At 45.9% G+C, this 19,521-nt stretch overlaps 1 protein-coding gene across 1 annotated transcript in view; it reads left to right on the top strand.

Annotated features, from left to right (window-relative positions):
• GABRR3 (gamma-aminobutyric acid type A receptor subunit rho3) overlaps positions 1–15,635 on the top strand; it is a 52,518-nt gene extending 36,883 nt beyond the window's left edge. Inside the window, exons 5-9 of the mRNA XM_054165866.1 lie at positions 3,872–3,954; positions 4,847–4,987; positions 11,689–11,841; positions 13,841–14,037; positions 15,299–15,635. Coding sequence (XP_054021841.1) covers positions 3,872–3,954; positions 4,847–4,987; positions 11,689–11,841; positions 13,841–14,037; positions 15,299–15,601 — 877 coding nt within the window. The 3' untranslated portion in view covers positions 15,602–15,635. The remainder of the gene's footprint in view (positions 1–3,871; positions 3,955–4,846; positions 4,988–11,688; positions 11,842–13,840; positions 14,038–15,298) is intronic.
• Positions 15,636–19,521: the final 3,886 nt, after the last annotated feature.

Here is a 19,521-nt window from a genome sequence, read left to right as displayed (position 1 = left end):
TTAACTGAGGCTTCAGATAGACATGGAGAGCAGACTGTTGCTGATGATACCAGCAGTGTTGGACAGGGGCATTGTGTTACTGCAAGGAACTGGATAGCCAAACAGCAATTCCAGGACTGGAGCAAGGTCATCCAATATGTCTCCCTATGCTATTTCTTTTCTTTATGAACACATTTGGATAATGTATCAGGATTAGTTTTTATGGAGGATTTTTTTGCCCTAGGGTCAAGGCCCTGAGGCCTGGGCATTGCAGAAATTAGGGCTCTCCAGTTTCTTACTAAGCAGGCCTGTGCACAGAGGTGAATAATTCACCTCCTCTGGATAGTTTGAATATTTATGCAAGTAGTTGAAAATCTGGCTATGGTTCCAAAAAGTAATGAATTTATCTGCTGGTCATGAAGTCATGCAGAAACCCTCACAACAGCTGCACACCACTTTAGAACAGTGGATGGTCAAAAATCACACTGACCAGTAAGAAGCAACTGGGTGACATATGTATTTTCTTGCTGTATTCATTTCCATGCTTCATGAGAGAGAGGAAGGGAACAGAGGACCTACATTGTTACCCTGAGGCTTAGAGCAGTGGCTCTCCATGTGAGGGGTATGATGCACAATCAGCAAGGGGAAGGAAGAGTGGCACTGAGACGTGAGATAGGTGAACACATTCTGTCAGCTTGCTGGAGAGGTAAAGTGTCCTCAAAATTAACAGTAAAAAAAATGTGCACAAATAGTTATAAACCAAAGGGAGGATGCGATGGTAAGGACAGAAATGGAGAGAATGGGAAAAGTGAGATGGAAAGGATAGGAAGGAGGGAAGTAGGGACAAGGGGCAGATACAGTGTGAATCAATTTGCTAAGTTTTCTTGTTGCATGGAGCCCCCTCTGTGATGGCATCCCTTGCTGAGTGGCATGCATCATGTTTGCAAGTTAGTGCTCCACTTTTCTCCGTGCCCTTGGCCTCTCTGCTTTCACAGTTATCTTTCCCTAGCCCTGATGTGTGTACTGGATGACTCTTCCTTGCTTGGACAGGTTAAATTGCAGCCAGACCCACCTTCCTGTGCCAGTGAATAGCAGAGCCCCAAAGTTCCTCCCAAACTTGTGGATTTCTTCCTCAATAAAAGCAAAAAGGGCAGGTGTCATATCCTCTTCCTTTCCTTCTCTATCAGTCCTTATCAAACTGAGAAGCAGGGAAAGGAGTGACCTAAAGGCTGCTGAAGCCAGATTTTAAAATGATTAGTGAAACAAGGTGTTTCTAGCCTGAGTCATGTTAATCACAGAATCACAGCATAGTCAGGGTTGGAAGGAGCCTCATCCAGTTCCAACCCCCCTGCCATGGGCAGGGACACCTTCCACTAGATCAGGTTACTCAGGGCCACATTCAACCTGGCCTTAAAAACATCCAGGGATGAGGCTTCCACCACCTCCCTGGGCAGCCTGTGCCAGTGTCTTACCACCCTCATGGGGAATAACTTCTTCCTAACATCTAATCTAAATCTACCTTCCTCTACCTTGGATCCAGTCCTCCTAGTCCTATTGCTACCCAACACCCTAAAGAGTCCTTTGCCAACTTTCTGGTACATCCCCTTCAGATATTGGAAGGCCACAATAAGGTCTCCTTGGAGCCTTCTCTTCAAACTGAACAACCCCAACTCTCTCAGTCTGTCCTCATAGGCAAGCAGCTCCAGCCCTCCCATCATCCCCGTGGCCCTTGTCTGGACACCTTCCAGCACATCCAGATCCTTCTTGTAATAGGGGTGCCAGAACTGGACACAGTACTCCAGGGTGGGGTCTCATGAGAGCAGTGTAGAGGGGAAGAATGACCTCTCTTGACCTCCTGGCTACATTTCTCTTGATGCAACCCAGGATATGGTTGGCCTTCTGGGTTGCATGTGTACAGTGGCAGCTTCTTATCTGCCAGGACCCCCGAGTTAATGTGTGTGTTCTCAAAGAATCAGATGTTCATGAAAATATCCTTTTTGTACTGTCAGTTTGACCTACAGTCTAAATGCTTATGTCCAAGAAATCTGCATAGTCCACAGTTGTGATTCAGTGCTTAGAATCCAGGGGTTTATTAAATGGAATGAACATTCAGATTTGTTGCTAAAATAGCCTTTCTCCTTTTTTTTTCAGTCAACATTTTCTTGTTTCCCTAACCCTTCAGTCAATAGCCTGAAGATAGAAACAACTTGCATAGATGGAAGTCCTATGCATAATTTTGAAGATGTAGCACTCTTACAGTCTCATTTTAAGCCAGTAAAATCTTATACTTGTAAAAATTCAATTACAGAGTCACAGAATCAATCAATAAGGTTGGAAAAGGCCTCACAGATCATCAAGTCCAACCTATTACCCAAGACCTCATGACTGATTAAACCATGGCTTCAAGTGCCACGTCCAATCCCCTCTTGAACACCTCCAGGGATGGTGACTCCACCACTTCCCTGGGCAGCACATCCCAATGGCAAATTACTCTTTCTGGGAAGAACTTTCTCCTCACCTCCAGCCTAAACTTCCCCTGGCACAGTGTGAGACTGTGTCCTCTTGTTCTGGTGCTAGTTGCCTGGGAGAAGAGACCAACCCCCACCTGGCTACAACCTCTCTTCAGGGAGTTGTAGACAGCAAGAAGGTCTCCCCTGAGCCTCCTCTTCTCCAGGCTAAGCAACCCCAGCTCCCTCAGCCTCTCCTCACAGGGCTGTGCTCAAGGCCTCTCCCCAGCCTTGTTGCCCTTCTCTGGACACATTCAAGTGTCTCAATGTCCTTCTTAAACTGAGGGGCCCAGAACTGGACACAGGACTCAAGGTGTGACCAGTGCTGAATACAGGGCACAATGACTTCCCTGCTCCTGCTGGCCACACTATTCCTGATGCAGGCCAGGATGCCATTGGCCTTCTTGGCCACCTGGGCACACTGCTGGCTTGTGTTCAGCCTACTGTCAACCAGTACCCCCAGGTCCCTTTCTGCCTGGCTGCTCTCCAGCCACTCTGCCCCCAGCCTGTAGCACTGCCTGGGGTTGTTGTGGCCAATGTGCAGCACTTGGCACTTGGACTTGTTGAATGCCATCCTGTTGGACTCTGCCCATTACTGATCACAAGTTTTCAAGGAACACTTACATACCCACTTGCATCTCTTGTCACTTAAATCACTCAGTTTGGGGAAAGCTGAAAATTCGGACTGAAAATTGCAATGACATGCAAGCTGGGATAGGAGAGGGACATTTGCCAGTATTTTCTGTGTTTCAGTTCCTGCCTCTAGTCTTACTTTTGTGTGTTGGTTAAAATGTCAAGGGCTATTTATCTTCTGAACACTTGTGGGGAAGCAGGTGGGATGAAAAATAACATCTTTACCTATACTTCCTCAAGCTTTTTAGAATAAAAGGCATTTCCATGATGTTGAAGAGGAGCAAAGGCTTCCAGAGATTGCAGTTTATATTTTTTATGCAATTAAATCTCATAACCATTCTAGCTGGGAAAATAACACTTGGAGTAATATTTGCTCTACCCTGGAGTATTATCTACCTCAATCTATGAAAAACCCAGTCACGACATGTGAACTGTGTTTGTTAACCGATTTAAGTGTAGCCTTTCAAAGCAAAATGTGTGAAAGCCTAATGAAGGATCAGGCCAGTAAAAGGTTTAAAAATGGAAAGCAATGTACTGAACAAGAAAGACCAGTTATGTTTAACAAGGTTTGCTTTCTTACTGATGTAGATTTATCTCACTATCTTGAAGTAATTTTAGAAGCATCTGAAACGAAGTAGAAAAACTCAGTCATTAGGATTCTAAACAGCAGCTTGTTTGGGGAGTGGTCTGCACAGCCCCAAGAAAGTGTGAATGTTTTGACTTAATGCCTGTTTTTCTGATCCTCTCTGCAGAATAACAGTCTCTGCTATGTGTTTCATGGATTTCAGTAGGTTTCCTCTGGACACTCAAAACTGTTCTTTAGAGCTGGAGAGCTGTAAGTTCAATTCATTCCTGTTCTTCACATGCATTCTTACCAGCACTCCATCTTGTTCATCATACCTTTTGCACTTACTTTGGTGTGTGACCTGAACCATTCAACCTCTGCATATTAAACTGTGGCTTGTTTGGGATCTTTCCACAGCTTGATGAGCTTTGGGAGGACAGAAAACCCATGATGCACCCTGCTTTGTTTTACTGGGTTGATATTCCAAGGCCTAATCTGAAAATGCTTCCATTGTCAGAAATCATGGCTTTCTTTCAGGGGGTGGGGGGAGAAAGTGCAAGTTAAAAGTCAAATGTTGATATTTGACCTCATGAAAAACAAGAATGAGTGCTTGTGGTACTGTGAAATGCCTGCTTTCTCAGCCCTGACTCAGCTCTTTGTAGTAAACTGTAAAGCAGGACAACAAAAGGTAATTCTGTTTGCAAAGCCTCTTAATGTCTTAAACTATATTCTTACTTGGATTGTGAGTGAAACTAGGATGCTGGCTTGTTGTTTAGTCTTGGAAAAGAGAACAAATCCCAAGCACTTGGGCAGTCTGCTCGATACAGCAGCTCCAGAGTTCTGGTCCCATGTGCCCTATGACCCTGAGCACGCCCATGTCCTCCATCTGTCAGGTAAGCAGGTGGCAGGGCACAGGACTGGCCTCCATTTGGGCCAAGATGGAATATGGCTCTGGCCATTTTTCCTATGTCAACTAAATGGCAAATTGCTGTGAAAAAAATATTTCTTTGGGGTTTTCCTAAATTGCTGTAGTGGTCTCTTATCCCTAAGAGACTTAAGAAAGAAAGGAAAGAAAGGAGGGGAAAGAAGGAAACAAAGGAGGGAAAGTAAGGAAAACAGGAGCATTATTCCAGCAGGTGATTAAGCTTTTACTTTCTCATAGATGCATACAATGAAGATGATCTGATGTTGTACTGGAAACATGGAAACAAGTCCCTGAGCACAGATGAGCACATCTCCCTCTCGCAGTTTTTCATCGAAGAATTCAGTGCTTCCAGCGGCCTAGCCTTTTACAGCAGCACTGGTATAGTAAGCCTCTGTCCTTAGAAAGAGGAGCACAGGAGGCAATAATGCAGAATGTCTTTCACATCCAAATTCACACAGCAATCACACAGCACTTAGAGGATGGCCAAGGGATCAGGCCCAGCCAGCATGGGTTTAGGAAGGGCAGGTCCTGCCTGACCAACCTGATCTCCTTCTATGATCAGGTGACTGCCTGGTGGATGTGGGGCAGGCTGTGGATGTAGTCTGCCTGGACCTCAGCAAGGCCTTTGACACCGTTCCCCACAGCAAACTCCTGGCCAAGCTGTCAACCCATGGCTTGGATGGGAGCACACTGCGATGGGTTAGGAACTGGCTGGAGGCTGAGCCCAGAGTGGTGGTGAATGGTGCCACAGCCAGCTGGCAGCCAGGCACCAGTGGTGTGCCCCAGGGAGCAGTGCTGGGCCCCATGCTCTTTAACATCTTTATTGATGATCTGGACGAGGGCATTGAGTCCATCATCAGTAAATTTGCAGATGACACCAAGCTGGGGGCAGGAGTTGATCTGCTGGAGGGTAGAGAGGCTCTGCAGAGGGACCTCGACAGGCTGGGCAGATGGGCAGAGTCCAAGGGCAGGAGATTGAACACATCCAAGTGCCAGGTTCTGCACGTTGGCCACAGCAACCCCATGCAGAGCTACAGGCTGGGGCCAGAGTGGCTGGAGAGCAGCCAGGCAGAATGGGACCTGGGGGTGCTGCTCGATGGTAGACTGAACATGAGCCTGCAGTGTGCCCAGGCAGCCAGGAGGGCCAATGGCATCCTGGCCTGCATCAGGAACAGTGTGGCCAGCAGGAGCAGGGAGGTCATTGTGCCCCTGTACACTGCACTGGTTAGGCCGCACCTCGAGTCCTGTGTCCAGTTCTGGGCCCCTCAGTGTGGTAGGTTGAGAGAGGGCTTAGCTCTCCCTCCTCCACAGAGTAAGAAACCACAGCTAACTCAGTCGAAGAGCAAAAGCTATATATTTACAAGCATATATGGGAAGCAGGTTATATATAACACAATATATACAGGTATGTACAATATATACACAGAAATACACAGCAAAGACAAATAACACAACAAAAATCCCTCCCCGAGGGAGGGATCTCCTCCTTGGAACCCCCTCTCTCCCCCCCCTACCTCCCTTTTTCCCCAAAAAGGGGTTAGAGAGAGAGAAAGGCAAGTTACTAAGGAGAAGAGTTGTTAGCAAGCTTCCAAAGCCCATGCAGGATTAGTGTTTGCTTATCTGAAGGCCAACTCCAGCAGTTCGCAGAAGAAGCAGGCAGGGAGAACAGGCTGAAACCTCCAACTCCAACTCCCAAACCGAACTGACCTGAGGAAAAAAAAATTTCCAACTGCTTCACAATCTAAAGCTGCATTTTTGTTTATCAACCAATGAAATTCGTTTAGAATATCAGAATGTTTTGGTTCTAGTACCAAAAACATTAGCCAGTGTGTTCCAGCAGTGTTTGTTCTTAAAGGCACAGCCTCAAACGACCACACTCAGTTTAGGAAGGAGGTTGACTTGCTGGAACGAGTCCAGAGAAGGGCAACAAAGTTGGTGAGGGGCTTGGAACACAGCCCTGTGAGGAGAGGCTGAGGGAGCTGGGGTTGCTCAGCCTGGAGAAGAGGAGACTCAGGGGTGACCTTATTGCTCTCTACAACTACCTGAAGGGAGGTTGTAGACAGATGGATGTTGGTCTCTTCTCCCAGGCAGCCAGTACCAGAACAAGAGGACACAGTCTCAGGCTGCACCAGGGGAGGTTCAGGCTGGATGTTAGGAAGAAGTTCTATACAGAGAGAGTGATTGCACATTGGAATGGGCTGCCTGGGGAGGTGGTGGAGTCACCATCATTGGAGGTGTTCAGGAGGAGACTTGATGAGGTGCTTGGTGCCATGGGTTAGTTGTTTAGGTGGTGTTGGATTGGTTGATGGGTTGGACGCGATGATCTTGAAGGTCTCTTCCAACCTAGTCTATTCTATGTATTCTATGTATTCATTACTGCAGAGAGATCTGTTACAATGAGGTCTGTCTGACAATAAGAACCTGGAGGGGAGGGGGGGAGAAAAAAGGTACAACAACCAAATATGTGCTGTTGTGAGCTCCTGCAAAATTACAGTTCTCTGAAGGCCACTGGAGTGTTGAGTTATATAGAAAAGCTTGAAAATGCAAAGGATGAAGTACTAGGAAGCAAACAACAGGAACTCCAGCTTGGTTTATTGTCTAAAATCTCCTCATTTTTGGAGTTGTAAGATGTCATTAAAAGTCTAGTGACAATAAGATCCTTTATAACCTATCGAGCTCTAACCCATGGTTTGCTTGATGCTCCATGTTTATACACAAAGCTGCAGGAAAGAAATCCCATGATGTCAGTGCTGCACTGTTTAAACACAGGTATCTTCCCCAGACAGGTTGTTATTTCCCCCTGTAGATCCTTAACTCTACTTTCTGGCAAACTGCCCAAGGCCTGAGGAGTTTATCATAGTTCAACTTCCTTCCAGGTGGCCTTTATTTTCTTTGTATTTGTACATGCAATTGTTAATTTTGAAATACTTCTCTCTGAAAGTAGTCTAACCATACAGAATCACAGAACATACTTCAAGGCCATCTATTCCACCATTTGCCCCAGCACAGCAGGGTCAACAATAATCCATGTCCCTAAGTGCCAGGGATGATGACTCCACCACTGCTCTGGCCAGACTATTTCCATGTTTGATAATGCTTTCAGTGAATAAATATTGACCAATATCCAGCCTAAACCTCCCCTGGCACAGCTTGTATCCATTTCCTCTAGTCCTGTTGCTTCCTTCTAGGGAGTAGGTGCTGGCCCCCTTGCTCCAGCTTCCTTTCAGATAGCTGTAGGGAGCAATAAGGTTTGCCCTCAGCCTCTTTTTCTCCAGGCTGAACAACCCCAATTTCCTCAGCTGGGCACTTGTGCTCTAGGCCTTTCACAAGCCTCACTGCCCTTCTCTGGACATGCTCCAGCACTTCTATGTCCTTCTTATAGCAAGGGGCCCAGACCTGAACACAATACACAATATTCAAGGTGTGGCCTCACCAGTGCTGAGTACAGGGGGACAATCACCTCCATGGGTACACTGCTGATTCAGCTGACTATCAACCAATACTCCCAAGACCCTTTCCAAGTTTCAGCTTTCCAACCACACATCCCAAGGTCTGTAGCTTACCCATGGATTTGTTGTGACCCAGGTGCAGGACCTGGCACTTGGTCTTATTGAACCTCATACAATTATCTTTGGCCCATCTGTCTAATGTATCCCCATCCTACTGCAAAGCTTCCCTACCCTCCAGCAGATTGACACACCCAACCAGCACTCAATCTACTCATCCAGATCATTAATAAAGATATTAAAGAGAACATATACTTTTAACCAGATAAAATAGCATGTTTGCTGTTGTCCTGAGTTGACTCATTTCAGTGTGGATATTGCCCTCTATGTCAGGGTGGATTAACAGAATAGCAATTATCCCATATAATACAGTGGCATGCATATCACTCTTTAAAAAAGCCTTTAAGACATCCAGGGAAGCTGTAGATAGAGTTATTGACTGTATCTTATGTACAGAATAGCTTCTTTTTGCATTTTAAAAAGAGCCACTCATGTTTTCAGTGCCTGATATGAGTGCAGAAATCCCAGTTTAACTTATGGTGCAGTCTAAGCAGTGAGGAATTCACAGCTTGATCATGTTCTTCATGCTTATCTCTTGCTGGTGTATGATCTAAGAACAGCTCCAGCTTTCAAGAGCCACTGTCATATGAGAGGAGAGAGAGTGATACCTTACTATCATAGAATGGAATGGAATGGAATGGAATGGAATGGAATAGAATAGAATAGAATAGAATAGAATAGAATAGAATAGAATAGAATAGAATAGAATAGAATAGAATAGAATAGATCAGGTTGGAAGAGACCTTCAAGATCATCGTGTCCAACCTATCAACTAATCCAACACCACCTAATCAACTAACCCATGGCACCAAGCACCCCATCAAGTCTCCTCCTGAACACCTCCAATGATGGTGACTCCACCACCTCCTTGGGCAGCCCATTCCAATGGGCAATCACTCTCTCTGTGTAGAACTTCCTCCTAACCTCCAGCCTAAACCTCCCCTGGCACGGCTTGAGACTGTGTGCTCTTGTTCTGGTGCTGGCTGCCTGGGAGAAGAGACCAACCCCCACCTGGCTACAACCTCCCTTAAGATAATTGCAGAGAGCAATAAGGTCACCCCTGAGTCTCCTCCTCTCCAGGCTAAGCAACCCCAGCTCCCTCAGCCTCTCCTCACAGGGCTGTGTTCCAAACCCCTCACCAACTTTGTTGCTCTTCTCTGGACACGCTCCAGCAAGTCAACCTCCTTCCTAAACTGAGGGGCCCAGAACTGCCATGCTGAGAGCTACATCAAATTTGTCCTTGTTGCAAGAAGGAGACTGGGATATTTTCCACCAAATTGCCATCACTTTGTTGAAATTGGGTCCTGGGAACTCAGCTGACTTCTGTCTGCCTTGCTATTCTCCTTAACAAAGCCCCAACACTTATGTAAGCAAATACAGCCTAGGGCACAAGAGGGGAACCTCATGCCACCCCCTGTCCAGCCTTTGGCAGCACCTTCATAGCACCTTTGTCTTTGCAAAGTTTAACTGCTTAAAATGTATGTGCAGATATTTTGATGATGAGTTTACCCAGTAAGGTAAAAGTAAGAGGAAAGATTCTTTAAAGTCCCACTGGGAAGTACCAGAATAATTGTGTGTGCCATGGTTGTTAATTAGAGCAATGCCCTTCATAGACACACACTTTTATTTGTCTTGGAGGTTTTGTTTCATCTAGTTGCTCTCTACAACTACCTGAAGGGAGGCTGTAGCCAGGTGGGGGTTGGTCTCTTCTCCTAGGCAACCAGCACCAGAACAAGAGGACACAGTCTCAAGTGTGCCAGGGGAGGTTTAGGCTGGAGGTGAGGAGAAAGCTCTTCCCAGAAAGAGTAAGTGGCCATTGGAATGTGCTGCCCAGGGAGGTGGTGGAGTCCCTGTCCATGGAGGTGTTCAAGAGGGGATTGGATGTGGCACTTGGAGCCATGGTTTAGTCATTCATGAGATGTTGGGTGATAGGTTGGACTTGATCATCTCTGAGGTCTTTTCCAACCTTATTGGTTCCATGATTCTATGATCTAGGACACTCCACTTTCTCTTGTTCTTTTATTTTGCTTCTTATTGGAAGAAAACAATTACACACAGACCCTGCCTTCTGAAGTAACAGTGGGGATCAATCAGCTCAACTCTAATGGAATACATATCCTCCTGATGAGTCTTGAGCAAAAAGGCATAAAAATGATGATCACAAAGCAGCTCTCTACATTTTAGGTTCTGCATATCCTTTCCTGTGAATCTCTGTGGACTGCACAAGCGTAGCATTTAGGCTTTTGGAGTTCTTTGGCATCCAAAGGAACAATAATGTCAATCTGTTTTTAAGACAATAATTTTTTAAGCAAAAAATGCTGTCCACAACTGAAAACACTTAGTGCAGGTTAAACATTTGATAGAGTAATTGTTGAGATAGTCTTTCTTACAAAGTCTCTCTTTGTGATAGCATGACAGCTTCAGCACAGGCTCATCAATGTCTGGCTTTGTGCTGGACAGGCAGATGCTGCCCAACCGGCCACTTTTGTCTTCTTCTCACTTCACTGTAAACTGATTTCTCTCCCGTGGCAGCAGGTGTAGCGCACAGGCAGAGCATGCCGAACAGCTCACTAGATGGCAGCCGCTCCTCTAAAGTCACCGCTGAGCAGGCAAACACGCCTGACGGCCAGGAAAGACGTGCAGCTTGTCCCTTGGGATTTGTAGCTTGAGAGAAGGCAGGCTATTCTTTTTAAGGGAGGCAGGGAGATGGCTTCACTATCCTAGCTGGACTGGACAATTACATACTGTCTGTATTCTCCTGGGGATTTAATTTGCAGTCTCTTTACTCTTCTCTATTTTTTTCCCCTTCCCTTCCCTTCCCTTCCCTTCCCTTCCCTTCCCTTCCCTTCCCTTCCCTTCCCTTCCCTTCCCTTCCCTTCCCTTCCCTTCCCTTCCCTTCCCTTCCCTTCCCTTCCCTTCCCTTCCCTTCCCTTCCCTTCCCTTCCCTTCCCTTCCCTTCCCTTCCCTTCCCTTCCCTTCCCTTCCCTTCCCTTCCCTTCCCTTCCCTTCCCTTCCCTTCCCTTCCCTTCCCTTCCCTTCCCTTCCCTTCCCTTCCCTTCCCTTCCCTTCCCTTCCCTTCCCTTCCCTTCCCTTCCCTTCCCTTCCCTCTTTTCTTTTTTCTTCTCTTTTCATTTCTTCTCTTTTCTTTTCCTTTCTTTTCTCCTCTCCTCTCCTCTCCTCTCCTCTCCGAACCTCTCCAAACCTCTCCTCTCCGAACCTCTCCGAACCTCTCCGAACCTCTCCTCTCCTCTAATTCTCTAACCTCAGTAATAAGGTAGTATGTTGTTTCTGCAGTCGTGATGCTCCCTTCCCAAGGCAGTGCTATTTCAATGAGGTGGGACAGTTTGTAAAGCAGTATGTAAAACCAAGGTGGTGGCAATACATCTTAGGCATTTAGTATTAGAGATGTGGATACCCCATTTGTACTGGAGGCAGGGTGCCAGTGCAAAGAGCTCACAGCTGACACAGCCCTCCTCCTCCCCAGCCCATTCTCTCTCTCTCTCTCTCGCGCAGGTTGGTACAATCGGCTTTTTATAAACTTTGCGCTCCGGAGACACATTTTCTTTTTTCTGCTACAGTCCTATTTCCCTGCCATGCTGATGGTGATGCTGTCTTGGGTTTCATTTTGGATTGACAGAAGAGCTGTTCCTGCCAGGGTGTCACTAGGTAAACCGTTAATGTATATTCTTTTGGGAACTAGAGAACGGGTAGGGGAGAGGTTTTGCAGTTACCACAGCTACTTACTTAGACAGGGCGAGAGAAGTTAGTGCTACAGGCTGGGGTCAGAGTGGTTGGAGGGCAGCCTGAATTGCTAGATCTGACTGTAGATCTTGTCTGTGCTTTAATCCAGTGTTTTAGTAATATGGGCACATGCCACACCTCTCTGCTCTCTATGCCATGGTTTCTGTTTACAGGGAAAATGGAAAAGGAGTTTGCCTTATGATGAGCAGCTGCTGTTCATTTGCTAAAGGCTGGGGTCAGAGTGGCTGGAGGGCAGCTAGGCAGAAAGGGACCTGGGGATACTGGTTGACAGCCAGCTGAACATGAGCCAGCAGTGTACCCAGGTGACCAAGAAGGCCAGTGGCATCCTGGCCTGTATCAGGAATAGTGTGGCCAGCAGGAGCAGGGAAGTCATTCTGCCCTGTACTCAGCACTGGTTAGGCCACACCTTGAGTCCTGTGTCCAGTTTTGGGCCCCTCAATTTAAGAAGAACATTGAGACTCTTGAATGTGTCCAGAGAAGGGCAACGAGGCTCGGGAGGGGCCTGGAGCACAGCCCTGTGAGGAGAGGCTGAGGGAGCTGGGGTTGTTTAGCCTGGAGAAGAGGAGGCTCAGGGGAGACCTTCTTGCTGTCTACAATTACCTGAAGGGAGGTTGTAGCCAAGTGGGGGTTGGTCTCTTCTCCCAGGCATCAGCAGCAGAACAAGAGGACACAGTCTCACACTGCACCAGGGGAAGTTTAGGCTGGAGGTGAGGAGAAAGTTCTTCCCAGAAAGAGAGATTGGCCGTTGGAATGTGCTGCCCAGGGAGGTGGTGGAGTCCCCATCCCTGGAGGTGTTCAGAGGGGGACTGGATGTGGCACTTGAAGCCATGGTTTAGTTAGTCATGAGGTGTTGGACTTGATGATCTCTGAGGTCTTTTCCAACCTTGTTGATTCTATGATTCTATGAAGTTTATCAGGCAATTGCCTGAACAACACTGCTAGTGCCACTGTTGTCACTACCACAAACCTCTTTAGTCAATGTCAGGATTTGGAAATGAGATGTTTGATCAGCAGTTAACAGGTACTAACAAGTCATCCTCCCTGCATCCATGGTTGTGCGAGAGACTTAACAGGTGCAGCACAATCTATCTAAAAGCTTTGCAGCTCTGCTTCTTCTCCACAAACATTTGATATCTTCCTACCAACCTGAAACCATTTCCTGATTTGTCCCATGCAGCAAAGTCTTTCTTTGCTAGGCACCTGGAAAATATTTGCTTTGGTGTCTTATCTCTGTAAGGCAGACAGGCACCTGTGGAAACTAAAGAGTAAATTGGGCATGTTTCTGCTCTCACACATCTAGCTTAGAACACCACAGCTCAGGAGAAAAAGGTTAATTAGCACCTCTGTCAAGATCTGATGGAAGTTTGTTATCTAATGGAAATATAATGCAGCTCAGTCCTGAACCATTGACTTAAGACTTAACAAAAAAGCTTCTGTTCTTTCTTCTCACTGATGCTGAGAAGCAAACTCTATGTTGCTTCATTTCTCAGACAAGTGAAAACTTGAGGAACTTGTGTAAGAAACACACTTGTGTGTACTGAGAGAGCTTCAGTGTTTGCCTGTGCCTGTAACAATCCAGAAAAAAATAGGACTGTAGCTACCTCAGATCCCTTTCTAACTGTGTTCCTTACGCTGCAGAACCACCAGTGTTGTCTCCCTCCTGTTAGAACCTGGTGTGGCACAGCTCTAACTGCACTCACTGAGCAGAAGGATGATTAACTGGTTTCAGTATTGTATGTGATAAGTCCTTCATGGTTCACTCCACTTTGCAGAGCATGTGCAATGAAGTTAAAGGCAGTGTCAATCATATGCCCTCACATAGCTGTGCCTTCCAAGCAATGATGATGAGCTAAACAGAAGCAGCTGGCCAGCATTGTGGTAACCTCCCCTTTTTCTTTGGCAGGTATAACTACAGTGCTGACAATGTCAACTATCATGACAGGAGTAAGTGCCTCAATGCCTCAAGTGTCTTACATAAAGGCTGTGGATGTGTATTTATGGACCAGCTTCCTTTTTGTCTTCCTGTCTGTCATCGAATATGCAGCAGTGAACTATCTCACCACAATTGAAGAGCGAAATCAACTCCAAAAGAGGGGCAAGGTACAATGCTCTGTTTTATTGCCTTCAGAAAGCAGCACAGAAACCAGAGTAATACATAGAATACATAGAATAAACCAGGTTGGAAGAGACCTTCAAGATCATCACGTCCAACCCATCAACCAATCCAACACCACCCAAACAACTAACCCATGGCACCGAGCACCCCAATACAATAATCCCGATACATGCTGTGATAACAATACAGTAACCATCTCTGTGACTCCACTCTATATCTCACTTGGCTGAAGGGAGGAAATATATCATCCTCTTGAAAAGGTCTGTGCTTTCCCTCCCTTCATTTTCCTGTGGCAGAGATTAGGGAGTACACTTCCTGCTTTATTTATTCTCCCCCTTTTTTCTCTTTTTGCCCAGAGGAAGGCAACATTCATTCTATTCTCAAATATTTATTGATCAAGGTATTTTTTCTCTCTCTGAAACATTTATGAAGGATTCCTTCCTGAGTCTATTTCTCCTTCTCCTGCTTCACCATTTTCCGTTAGGAAGATGGGTTTAATGATGCCTTTTCTCCCAAGATCAGATGAATGATCATTTTAAGAAAAGTTTCTCTGAAGCAGAAATAGCCACATTAAATATTTGCCTTCTATGAAGCACTCACTTAAAACCTCTGCTTCAAGAATATCTGCCATGTAAAATCATTTCTTGAAAAATCACAAGAGGGGAAACAGAAAAATGGTGCCTGTGTTGCTCACATGATTTGATAATTCCATTTAAAAACTACTCATGGAAATGTTTGAAGTAAGATAGGATAGGATAGGATAGGATAGGATAGGATAGGATAGGATAGGATAGGATAGGATAGAATAGAATAAACCAGGTAGGAAAAGACCTTTGAGATCATTGAGCCCAACCTCTCACCCAACACCATCTAATCAACTAAACCATGGCACCAAGTGCCTCATCCAGTCTCCCCTTAGATGGTGACTCCACCACCTCCCTGGGCAGCCCAGAGACCTACAGGACAGGCAGAGTTTGATTTTTCCTGCTTCAGAAACTGGGGCACATATTGCCAGCCAGAATCTGGCAATAACTAGTCAGACAAGAGTGTTTTATCATATGCATCCCCTTTCCTTGCTCTTGGCCTGCCCAAGGGAGCAAAACTGTGAGGTAGCCTTGTTCCCCATTTGCTCTCCACAGAGCGACCAACACCGAAGAGTAACCTTTCTTTATTGTCTGTTTTATTTACTTATAACTTACTCAGATGGCTCCTGCTAGACACAGAATAACTGTTCTTTGTTGCCAGGCTTCAGGAATGTATAGTATTGATGCAGTGCAAGCAATGGCTTTCGATGGCTGCTTTCACGACACGGATGTGGACATGGAGCTGGCTGCTTTCTCAGAGCGCTGTGAGCAGGATGAGAGTCGGGCACACGCAGCAGGTGTCTCCAGTACGGACACAACGCGCATAAAGAGGAAGAGGTCTCTGAAGGGAAATGTGGGCAGGATTATTTTGCAGAACAATCATGTTATAGACACATATTCCAGGATTATATTTCCCAGTGTGTATATTGTGTTCAATGTTTTTTACTGGGGTTTGTACATATGAACAAAGCCACCGTAAGCTAGACACTACTTGTGTATGAGGGTAGCATCGTGCTCCAAAGGAATGCAACAGCAGTGGAGGAGAAGGTGAAAAGTTTCTGAAACTGACTTCTGCATCATACCAGGACTTGTTTGGTTAGCAGCACAATTATTTAATGAAAAAAAGTTTGATTTCCTTTTCAATTGGACTGTGCAATGCTTCAAAGGGGCAATCTAATGCACATAGGACTACTACAGTAGCGTAGAAGTGGTTGCTCACTAAAGGAGCCCTTTGTCACCCACCTAAACAGCAGCTGCCACCTCAGGTATCATCCAGTTTTTATCTACATTCTAACCATTCCTCTGTGATCAGCCTTTCTGGTTGCTCTCCACTTGTAGTCCATTTTAGTAGGCAGCACCAATCACCTTCAAATATCTCCTACCCTTATTTCACTTGTTGCATTTTGAATTTGCCAGTCACCTCAGCAGCATTTGTCCTCAGATGGTAAGTAGGAGGAAAGCGATTACAGCTTATCAGTGAGGTAGGGGCCAGCAGAAAGCAGGAAGCAAAGCTGATGAGACTTTGTACGTTGCACACCATCCACACCTCAAGAAATCCCCTTAGCCTGTTTAGCTGTGCCTGACTTTCCACAGGACAATTGGTAAGGGCCTCAACTTTGAAGAAATCTCGCTCACTAATCCCTGAGTCAGCACAGAAACAATGTCCCAGACCCTATGCAGGCAGTGTTTCACAGCCACCTCCCAGGTAGATGACTAACACCACCTGCACATCTACACACTTGTGCCTCATGTAGACTGCTGTAGCAAGCTGCTTTCCATATACTTGTTCATTTCAGAAACACAGGCTCTGAGGAAGGGATTTTAGACAACTTTGTCAAGAAAATAAACTTTGTCTTCATCAGAATCCGCTGCTTCTGCTGTGCACTGCATGCACCAGTGTAGGATTTTGCCCCCTCCCTTTCCCTGTGGCTTTTAAGATCAAATGTTACAGTGTGGAGAAGCTACAGATGCCTGCTTGCAGCAGTGATCCTGTGCACAGTTCAGGATATCACAGGAAACAAAAGGAAGCAGATGTGCCAAAGCAGACCCAAATACAGGAATTGTGTTGGTCCCACATGAATCCTCCATGGAAACAGCCTTAGGTTCAGACTAAGGAGGATGAATTAAAGATGTTCAGGGACACACAGAGAAAGTGTTCACAGCTCTAGAAGAGAATCAAGATTACTTTTGTCACCTTCCCACAATAAGGAGCATTTCCCACTTAAATTCCTTGGGTTTGTCTGTCATTTAATTCAGTGAGTTTACATGTACAAAGTCAATTCAAAATGATAATGTGTGGTGGCACAAATGTCACAAGGCAAATGCTTGGTCACTGCTTGGTCAAGATGAGGAAATGGGAATAAATTTGGAAGCCTGAACCACTCCCTGGTTTATTTGATTTTCCTGCTCCAGCCCATACTGTTTGCTCACAGCATGGTGATGTCTCTTTCAAAAAGTTGTGTTTTTCAAGCTCACAGTGACAGAGCTGGAGAAGATGTTCACACACTGCATGCCAGCTAACTGAAAGCTGATGAAGTGAGTGGAACATTTGGAAGCCAGTTCACTGCCAAACAAATGATCAGAGCTAAGATGGCTTTGATACTCTGCCATGAAATCCTGTCATGGAAAGCAGAGCTGTGCTAGGAATGACAGTACTGGGAAAACCAAAGGACGTGCAGCTTTGGCAACAGCAGCATCACACTAGACATCAAGCTGAGGAAATATGTAATACAGATGCATAAAATATGACCATGAGAGCCTCTTTATTGCACTGCCATTATGGAGGCACCCTGCACAGATGTTCCAGATTGCCTGAGAAGATCCCATCTAATAACTGCTCCAGATGTGTGCGTCCTAAACTTTCCACACGAGCTAACACAACACCCTTGTTTTCGTGCAATTTTTTAATCCACCTTACAGGAAGAAGTATTTTGTTGTGTAGCCAACAACAAATCCTCAGCCTCCAACAGAAAAAAATACCCATGTGCTTCCTGACCCAAACCAGTTCACACTTCTCCATTTCTTACGGGATCTGCAGCAGAAGCCCCACAGCGCAGCAAACAGACCCACGTGTGGAAGTGTGGAGGTGTGGTGGGTTAAAGCTTCCCACTCACATTAACTAAGCACGACCAGCTCAGCTGGAAGCAAATGGAAGCTGTATTTACAAAGCAAAAACTACAATGGAATGCAATGAATATGTACAAAATATGTACAAAATTACAAGCCCTGTGAGGAGAGGCTGAGGGAGCTGGGATTGTTTAGCCTGCAGAAGAGGAGGCTCAGGGGTGACCTCATTGCCCTCTACAACTACCTGAAAGGTGGTTGTAGCCAGGAAGGGGTTGGTCTCTTCTCCCAGGCAACCAGCACCAGAACAAGGGGACACAGTCTCAAGTGTGCCAGGGGAGGTTTAGACTCGAGGTGAGGAGAAAGTTCTTCACCGAGCGAATCGTTCGTCATTGGAATGTGCTGCCCAGGGAGGTGGTGGAGTCACCATCCCTGGAGGTGTTCAAGAGGGGATTGGATGTGGCACTTGGCGCCATGGTCTAGTCATGAGGTCTGTGGTGACAGGTTGGACTCGATGATCCTTGAGGTCTCTTCCAACCTTGGTGATACTGTGATACTGTGAAAATATACAGATATTTGCAATCAGAAGATAGCACAGAAAGCCCCCTGGTCAAAACGACCAGGGAAGCTGCTCCACTGTGTGTCTCCCGCCCCCCAAACCTCCCAAACCCTCCTTGTACCAAAAAAAAAGAGAGAGAAGCTGGAAGAATATCAGTGTTAATCTTAACTGTTTCCCAAGGCCAGTTAAAAGTGATTATGTTCTCCCCAGCAAAGCAGAACAGCTAAGCAGCTAGAGGAAAAGGAATGGGAAAGAAGTGAAATGTGCAAGATTGTTAGGGTACCTCTGTGTCCATCCCACACATTCTGGCCAGTGACATTTGTTTAGAATCATCTTTTGTTTTCATTTTCACACCCAAGAGTGAATTAGTTATACTTTTTCTACTCTTCTGCTAACTTTTAAAGGCATAGCCTGAAACTATCACAGGAGGAAAAGAGATTCTTGCCTACAATTACCTTATGGGCATGTCCCATACAGGTGCCTGAAAGCTGTACAGCTTGCTTTGACTGAGGAAACAGTCACCTTCAACTGCGTCCAGTTCTGGGCTCCTCAGTTTAGGAAGGACATCGAGACACTTGAACGTGTCCAGAGAAGGGCAACAAGGCTGGGGAGAGGCCTTGAGCACAGCCCTGTGAGGAGAGGCTGAGGGAGCTGGGGTTGCTTAGCCTGGAGAAGAGGAGGCTCTCAGGGGAGACCTCATTGCTTTCTATAACTACTTGAAAGGTGGTTGTAGCCAGGAGGCAGTTGGCCTCTTCTCTCTAGCAACCAGCACCAGAACAAGAGGACACAGTCTCAAGCTGCACCAGGGGAGGTTTAGACTCGAGGTGAGGAGAAAGTTCTTCACTGAGCGAGTCGTTCGCCATTGGAATGTGCTGCCCAGGGAGGTGGTGGAGTCACCGTCCCTGGAGGTGTTTAAGAGGAGATTGGTTTAGTCATGAGGTCTGTGGTGACAGGTTGGACTCGATGATCTTTGAGGTCTCTTCCAACCTCGGTGATACTGTGATACTGTGATACCCACTGACAAACTGTCTCCCCTGGGGAGTACTACATAGCATTAGGTATTATGATAATGAGTAAGAATGCATGTTAGAATGATGAAACTCAACTGCATGCCTTTACAGCAAAGCTGATCATTTTTATTTCCTTAATCCAGTGGACAGGGATGATATCAGGATCAATTATTACTTAAAAGAAACATAATCTATTTTATGTATAAACAAGTGAAAAATAAACAGTATTAAAAACAAACATTTATTGCTTAA

This window comes from Dryobates pubescens, chromosome 12 (assembly GCF_014839835.1).
Source record: "Dryobates pubescens isolate bDryPub1 chromosome 12, bDryPub1.pri, whole genome shotgun sequence".
In the NCBI taxonomy this organism is placed as follows: domain Eukaryota; kingdom Metazoa; phylum Chordata; class Aves; order Piciformes; family Picidae; genus Dryobates; species Dryobates pubescens.
This window is presented reverse-complemented; position numbering and strand designations above follow the sequence as displayed.